The sequence below is a fragment of the Microcebus murinus genome, chromosome 13, assembly GCF_040939455.1.
Source record: "Microcebus murinus isolate Inina chromosome 13, M.murinus_Inina_mat1.0, whole genome shotgun sequence".
NCBI lineage: Eukaryota > Metazoa > Chordata > Mammalia > Primates > Cheirogaleidae > Microcebus > Microcebus murinus.
Genome location: NC_134116.1, coordinates 61,829,848 through 61,838,587, shown reverse-complemented (window position 1 = coordinate 61,838,587; position 8,740 = coordinate 61,829,848). Strand labels below are relative to the sequence as shown.

General features: G+C 35.6%; 1 protein-coding gene across 1 annotated transcript; it reads right to left on the bottom strand.

Moving 5' to 3' along the window:
* Positions 1–18: 18 nt before the first annotated feature.
* On the bottom strand, positions 19–8,493 carry LOC142874872 (serine/threonine-protein kinase Nek5-like). The gene is made up of 2 exons (XM_076009437.1): positions 7,483–8,493; positions 19–3,051 (listed from the first exon to the last, which is right to left on the bottom strand). Exons 1-2 carry the CDS (start codon positions 7,542–7,544, stop codon positions 2,796–2,798), a joined length of 318 nt encoding a protein of 105 aa, XP_075865552.1. The 5' UTR covers positions 7,545–8,493; the 3' UTR covers positions 19–2,795.
* Positions 8,494–8,740: the final 247 nt, after the last annotated feature.

Sequence of the window (8,740 nt, the reverse complement as noted above, 5' to 3'; positions counted from 1 at the left end):
TTCTATCCTGAATAATTAACATGGAAAAGTGAATATGTGTGTGCATGCTGATAATGGCTGTAAAGACCTGCAACTTTTGCATTTTCTGCATACATAGCGTTTCCTTCTAGTTCAGTGAATTGAAACCCTTTAGTGTGATTCATCTTTGTGTTAGGGGTATGGGAAAGAAGTATATTACTCCTTTGCAGTCCCCTCTCAACTATTCATCAGTCAGGCCAGCTTCATTATCTACTATTTATGTTGTTGGTTCATCTGCAGGCCATCTTCTGTCATCAGATCAAAAAGCAAAACAGTCAGTTGCAGGATGTTCTGATACACCAACTTAGCTTTGTGTTCGAGATGACTCCATTTAGAAAAGAAAGACTGGTAGAAATTGGAGTGAAAGGAACTCTACAAATTCTCTAGTCCAGTTTTCTCTTATTTTCAACTTTACAGACAAAAATTTAAAGAATGTAGTAGACTCCTTCAGTGTCACAAAGCTGTTTGATGAAAGAATCAGGATTATAACCTGAATATACTGACTCCCAGCCCAGTGCTTTTTCTCATTTTATACCTAGTCTTTGAAGTAAGATTCATACTGTTGCCCACTCAATCTCCTAATCTATGCAAATTATGGGACCAAAGCTAAATTGAAATGGACAGAGCAAAAGTAGAGGATGTAGTGAAGGAGGAAAGTATTCCAGAATTCCTCCTGCCTCAGCCGCTCAAGTATCTGGGACTACAGGTACTCGCCACCACACCCAGCTAATTTTTCCTATTGTTAGTAGAGATGGGATCTCACTCTTGTTCAGGCTGGTCTGGAACTCCTAAGCTCAAGCAATCCTCCCACCTCAGCCTGCCAAAGTGCTAGATTTACAGGCTATAGACGTGAGCTACCACACTCAGCCTAGGAATTCCATAAAACTTTTTAAAGCTTTTTCTAAATGATTTTTGTATCACAAACATATCATTGAAAAACACAACTTGCATATATGTTAATTTTGAATGTTCCTAATATGGTGTTAGATGCATTTTTATTATTTCTGGAAGACTGATAAAAGTATCAAAGTGGTATATCAGCTAGAATCCGGAGAACTTCTGGAGGACTAGTCCACTAAAATGTCACTGTTTTCAGAAGTTGTGCAAAACAAAACTGCAGGGTGCCTGTTAGTGAGAGAACTCATAGGCTTGATCTTTAACTATTACTGGGAAACTGTGGGATTACGTATTTTCCTGTTGTTTTTGCAAGGCCGCCCCTTTCAGCAGGTGCCACGCCCAGGTAACTTGTTCTTTTTTTCTTTTCTTTTTTTTTTTTTTTAGTACAGGTGAGGTTTGGATCTTGCTCAAACTGGTCTCAAACTCCTGAGCTCAAGTGATCCTTCCATCCCAGCTCCCGGAGTGCAAGGATTACAGGTGTGAGCCACTGTGCTTGGCCACATCATTCCCCACACTTAATAAAAATTATACCAACTGTAAATACTAAGCAGAACCTACAAATAATGTGACCAACCCCTCCTCATCTTTGTTTTCTTAGCTTAATAAAGTATCAATGTACTATTTCAGTTTTTGTTTTATCATGGAGCAGATATTTCAAGCAGAATTCTGCTACCTTGAAATATAACCACTCTCTTCTTCCCAGCAGCAGACATACCCCCTAGTATTTGAGGAAACATCTGTTAAGCTCCAGGAACATGTTCAATATTTGGATTAAGATCATAACCAAAAAAATTTAAGTCTAGTTTCCTGCCTCACAGAGTTTACATTCTTAACAAGAAAATGTATTAGCATTTATTAATTCAAGAAATTATTTCTGGCATTATGCTAATAACTATACCTAAAAAGACCATCATAAGCCATAAAAACCAAATATATTCCATGCTCTCAAGAAGTTTATAACCTATACACTTGAAACTATTAGTTCAATAAAACATAACAAAATGGTTATTTAGTGCATAATGAACCATGGCATGCATTGTTCCTCATTTTGTCAATTGCCTTACTCACATGAGTGTCAACATCAGCTTCAAAAAAAGTGTATTCGGTATAACTTAAGACATTTCAAAATCACAGTTTTATAAAATGGCAGATTCATTATTTTGAATGAATGAATCTGTATATTGTATTAGTTTACTATCACCATCCTAACAAATTATCTCAGACTTAGTTAAAACAACACAAATTTATTATCTCACAGTTCTGCAGGTCAAAAGTCTGAAGTGAGTGTCACTAGGCTAAAATCAAGGTGTCAGCAGAGCTGTGTTCCTTCTGGAGGCTTTAGAGAAGAATCTGTTTCTTTGCCTTTCCCAGATTCCATGAGCTGCCTGAATTCCTTAGCTTGTGGGCTCATCCTCCATCTTCAAAGCCAGCAACGTCAGCCTCCGTCCTTTTCACGCTGCCTTCTCCCTGGCTTTTTCTTTTGCTTTCCTCTTCCATTTTTAAGGACCCTCCCTATATTAAAGTCAGCTAATTAGCAAACTTAGTTCCATCTGCAACCTTAATTCCTCTTTGCCATGTAACAACATATTCACAAATTCTGGGGATTAGGATGTGATGATGTCTTTTGGAGTTTGAGCCACATTATTCTGCCTACCACATATATTATCTAAAAGATTGCTTAACAAAAGTTTTAAAGTAAAAATAATAATTTCTACACTTAAAAGTTGGTTCTATTGTCTAACTTGAAAGAAAAATTAATAAATCCTTGAGATTACTAGAAAACCTTTATAATAAATGAACATATATGACTATACTAAAAAATAGTTAATGGATATTAACTTATTATTTAAGAAAAAGTACAATAATCACATTTGTATATTTTAACTGGTTGTTGATGTTCCTTGGTCTTCATCAACAATACAAATTTGCTCATTAGATGGAGTCGAAATATCCTCCAAACCTTCATTTAATTCTTCAAATTTCAGCATGCTTCTCCTCTCTCTCTCTCCTGACTTTTCAGAGTCCTTAGAGGAACCAGAGGCCTCTTCTCTTTTTTCTTCTTCTTTGGTAGTAGCAAGTTTTTCTAGAGTTTCTCCTACTTCCTCTCTCAACTCATCTTCAGATTCTTCAAAATTTCTGAAATAAACAGTAAAAACTAACATTGTGATATGAAAGCACTGAAGAATACATAATGTATATGAAAACTAGTTTCCCTTTTCACTCCCCATCCCCACTTGAGCAATATGAAAGTTGCATTTTCACTCAGGTAATAAATTATTTATTATATCAGCCTTGTTTTTCTAAGGGTGATAAACAACCAAACTTAGGAGGATCAGTCTTCTGCTTAGTTGTACTTGTGTTAAACACATTTCAGCATATTTACTAATATCCATCTTATGTTTAACATCACTCTTATGTTTAAGAGGAGAGGAAGAAAGAAGAAAAAGGAAAACAGTTGCTATATATTGGGCCCTTACTACATGGCAGTCACTGTCCTAGGGCACTTACACATACCATATTTACATGGCAGGTGAAGGGGACTGACACAGAGCTGATAAGAGCCAAGAAAATGTGTGTCATGGGAGCCAAGATAGCAGTCAGATAAGGTGAGGACTAAATAATGATCTTATTTGGCAATTTTCAAGGTAACAGTCCACTGAGAGACAATTTCAGAGGAATTCTGTGCAGCAGGAACTGATGTACAGTGGGTTGAGAAAGAAATGAGAGGTAAAAAAGTGGTACTAATGAGTTTAAACTCCTCCTGCAGGGAGCCTGGCTCTGAGAGGGTCGGGGTTATCTAGAGAACCTGGGGGCAGTGGTTTTTTGGCTTCATAAGATGGGAGAGATTTGGGCATGTTTATATGCTAGGGGGAAGGCGGTAATAGAGAGGCACTGAAAATACAGGAGATGCCAGGCTCAGTGTCATACACCTCTGGTCCCAGCTACTCAGGAGGCTGAGGCAGGAGGATCGCCTGAGCCCAGGAGTTTGAGGTTGCTGTGTAGAACAAAGGGAATAAAAAATATGAAAGCACAACTAGGTATTATTGAGCATAGATTGAAAAGCTCCAAATTATATCTAATTAGAGGACCAAAATGGAGGAAATAAGAACAGCAAATATAAAAATTTTCTAGAACTGGCCGGGCGCTGTGGCTCACGCCTGTAATCCTAGCTCTTGGGAGGCCGAGGCGGGCGGATTGCTCAAGGTCAGGAGTTCAAAACCAGCCTGAGCAAGAGCGAGACCCCGTCTCTACTATAAATAGAAAGAAATTAATTGGCCAACTGATATATATATAAAAAATTAGCCGGGCATGGTGGCGCATGCCTGTAGTCCCAGCTACCCGGGAGGCTGAGGCAGAAGGATCACTCGAGCCCAGGAGTTTGAGGTTGCTGTGAGCTAGGCTGACGCCACGGCACTCACTCTAGCCTGGGCAACAAAGCGAGACTCTGTCTCAAAAAAAAAAAAAAAAAAAAATTTTCTAGAACTAAAGAAAGTCATGGGTTCTTAAAAGAAAGTGAAGAAAGCAGGATAAAAGACATTTCCAGACCTAAACATACTATCATAAAACATAAGAATACAAAGATAAAAAGAAAATTATAAAAATATCAGGGAGAAAGTTAGCATATCTATAAAAGAAAAACAATTAGGTGAAAGCAGATTTCTTATCCACAATAGTGGAGGCCAGGAGAAAAATAACTGTCAACCTAAAATTGTGTGCCCCGCAAAATTACTGCTAAAGATTCAAAGCAAAATAAAAATAATTTTTGGTATGCAAAGAATAAGAAAGTTTACCACCCAATAACCTATCATAAAGTATTATTAAAGTATATACATCAGCAAGAAGAAAAATTAAACCAGAGGGAAAGTATGGGATAGGAAAAAAGTGGCAAGTTCAGAAAATAAACTATGTTGGCAAATTGAGTTAATTTGGGAATAATAGATACATATTATATCATTATACAGAAAAAGATATATATAAATTTTTGTTTTAAAATGATAAAATTATATTTGATGATTTAATGTCTGAAATTTAAAATATTCTACTTACAGGCCGGGCGCTGTGGCTCACGCCTGTAATCCTAGCTCTTGGGAGGCCGAGGCGGGCGGATTGCTCGAGGTCAGGAGTTCAAAACCAGCCTGAGCAAGAGCGAGACCCCGTCTCTACTATAAATAGAAAGAAATTAATTGGCCAACTGATATATATATAAAAAATTAGCCGGGCATGGTGGCGCATGCCTGTAGTCCCAGCTACTCGGGAGGCTGAGGCAGAAGGATCACTCAAGCCCAGGAGTTTGAGGTTGCTGTGAGCTAGGCTGACGCCACGGCACTCACTCTAGCCTGGACAACAAAGCGAGACTCTGTCTCAAAAAAAAAAAAAAAAAAAAAAAAATTCTACTTACAAAAAAAAGGAGAATGTGGGGATAGAATAAACAATGTTGATAATTGTTAAAGCTGGACCATGGATACACAAGGATTCATTATGCTCTTCTCTCTACTTTTAATATATGTTTAAAGTTTTTCACAATAAAAAAAGCTTTTAAATAAAATTATAATTCTAGATAAAAAAATATCAGAATGGAAGGGTTTCAGTGGCTATTTAGATTGTGTTTTTCACATTTGGGAGGAAGGAAGAAACATTGAGCAACTTTGGAATTTGTTAGATCAATTTGTAGGTAGTGTATAAAAGCTAACTATTAAAAGAAATATAATCTATATCCTCGAAATTAGAATAGAGAGAAAAAAGTAGTATAGAAAAGTCTGTCAACCTAACAAAAGGCTAGGAAAAAAGGGGAAAAAAGCAAATGAGAAATGATAGTAAACAGAAAACCAAAATGATATGGTAGAGTGAAACCCGAATATGTCAACAATTACAATGAATTTTACTAAATCAAGCTAATTAAAAGATTATCACATGATAAGGAGCACATCAACCAGCTACATGCACGTTATAAAAAACACACCATAATGAAACCACAAAGAAATGATGAAAGTAAAAGAATAAAAAATATATGTCATAAAAATAATATAAAATGAAGAATTACAGAAGTTGGAATAGCAACATCAGTATCAGACAAAGCAGAATTTAAGGCAAACAGCATTAAAGGGACACTTTACCAAATTAATATAACAATCATAAATTAGAACATGGCTTCTACATATCTAAAGTATATTGGAAAGGAGATAGAATTATGAGAAGAAATCATCAAAATCACAAACATAGTTGCAGATTTTAATACATTTCTATCAGCAAGTGATAAAGGGAAAAAAAGACTACAGAACACTTTGACAAAAAAAGTTTAAGCTTGATGTAATAGATAGTTACATAGAATATATGTACTCCCAAAATAGTAAGAATATGCATTTGTAACAGGCATAAAATTGACCCTGTGCTCAATAGTAAAAGGAGTCCCAATGAATTTTTTTTAAATCATTAAAATTCAGATGATGATTTCTGTCCAAAATGCAAATAAATTAGAAATCCTGATTTTTGAAAAAAGTGATTTAAAAAATAGACTGGTCAGAAACTTAAAACTTGAATCATATCATTAAGAAAATGAATAAGAAAACCCAAACAGTGAGAAAATATTGGCAAAGTAGGTATCTGACAAAGAACTGGTAGCAAGGAGGTATGAATAATTCCCCAAACTCAAAAAATATAAAGATAGTACTACACACCCATTAGATTGGGAAAAAATTTTAAAACTGACTATACCAAGTGTTGGCAAAGATCTAAAATAACTAGAACTCACATACTGTTTGTGGAAATGTAAAATAGCATAACCACTTTAAAAAACAGTTTGGCAATTTCTTAAAAACTTAAATATTCACCTACCATGCAGCTCAGTCATTACACTCCTAGATATTTACCCACACATGAGAAATGAAAACTTATGTCCATACAAAGACATGTACATAAATATTCATAGCAGCTTTATTTATCATAGCCAAAAAATTGGAAGTAACACAATGTATTGTATACTTGAAAATTGCTAAGAGTAGATTTTATGTGTTCTCACCAAAATAAATGATAAATATGTAAGATAATGCATGTATTAATTAGCTTGATTTAGCCATTCTACAATGTATAGATATTTCAAAACATCATGTTATATACCATACATATATACAATTTTTATTTGCCAGCTAAAAAATAACTTTTTAAAAAAGATTCATAATCACAAAGAGGTCAATTCCCATAATTTAATAACAAATGTAATGTCATTCCTACCAAAATCCCAATAAAGTTTCTCATGACACTTTTATAAGAGTATGCAAAGATGTATATGATGAGCAACCCGGCAACAATGGCTAAGATAATTTTGAAGAATAAGGTGTGGAGACTAAAAGAACACTGTGGTTACTAGCCTTGCCAGATATCAAAAGATATTTGTAGGACAAAGCCAGAGTAATTAAGACAGAATGTCAGTGCTGCAAATAAATAAAACAATGTATTAGAGAACTGGAGAAGAACCTTAGCTAGGTTTCTAGAGGCTATCTTCTGTTTCAATAACAGCATTTTAACTTTCTACCAGTGCTAGATTTTGGTATCTGCATAGGACCCACTTACGTGTCATCATCATCAGATCTTGGATCTAGTCGTTCCTCATCTACTTCAGTGCCAGGGGCCATATCCACCTGCCCTTCCTCTTCTTTAGGAAGCCGTTGTCTTAATGCTCCCACTGTTAATGAAATGACAGACAGAGATATTAAAGCATCCCAGCCTATACATCCAATGAGGAGTGTAGACCAAAAATTCTACGGTGAACGTCAACCATAAGGGTGAAACCTTTTAATCATTTCCACTAAAACAGAGGATAAGACAGGGATGACAAGTGATACCCAGCTATTCCGCATTGTCCTGAAGGTAGCAGGCAACACAACCAGACCAGAAAAAGAAATGGGATGAGAGGAAGCACAGAGGAAGAGACAAAATACCCCTACTTTGGGGATAGAGGCTTTGATTGTATAAAAACTTTAAGAAAATCTGCATGTAAAAACTTAAGATTTGCCAGAATTGGACCACTTTCCTACTCCATTGTTTCTATAAACTGAGTATCCAGCTTGTGGATATCAGGCTTCATCATCAGTGCCTGCAGAGAAAACCCAAAATACACACATGCAACTTTACCTTTTTTTCATCTTTGCCTTTATTCTTATTAAAAATGTACTTTTTTCTCTTGGGAAAAGGATTAGACTGAAAATAGCACAATATTTCATTTGTTTATAGCAATCAGATTCCCTCAACTACTTCAAGATTCCACCAATCATAAGATGTGCTTTTATTTTATATACCAATCACAAATAAAATGTTCCCAATAAACTGACACAATGTTTTCTTAGTCTTTAGAGCATGTGATAGGATTTCCTTCTTTTTTAAGGCTGAATAATACTCTATTGTATGTATATACCACATTTTCTTTATCCATTCATCCATTAATAAGCATTTAGGTTTCTACATCTTGGCTATTGTGAATACTGCTGCAGTGAATGTCAGTGTATACAAATATTTCTTCAAGATCCTGTTTTCAATTCTTTTGGAAATATACCCAGAAGTTGGATTGCTGGATCATATGGTAGTTCTATTTTTGAGTCTTTGAAGAACCTCCATACTGTTTTCCATAGCAACTGTATCATTTTGCAATACTATCAACAGTGCACAAGGGTTACAATTATTCCACATCCTTGCTGACACTTATTTTTTGTCATTTTCTATAGGGGTCATTGTAATGGGTGTGAGGTAATATCTGATTGTGGTGTTGATTTGTATTTCCCTGATGATTACTGAGGTTGAGCATCTTTTCATATGCTTGTGAAGGAGCACAGGG

Bases quoted from the DNA above. Each gene is read 5' to 3' on its own strand.
- LOC142874872 (XM_076009437.1), bottom strand. From the start codon at position 7,544: ATGGCCCCTGGCACTGAAGTAGATGAGGAACGACTAGATCCAAGATCT. The intron at 3,052-7,482 runs GTAAGTGGGTCC...TGTTTATTTCAG, and splicing joins AGATCTGATGATGATGACAC to AAATTTTGAAGAATCTGAAG.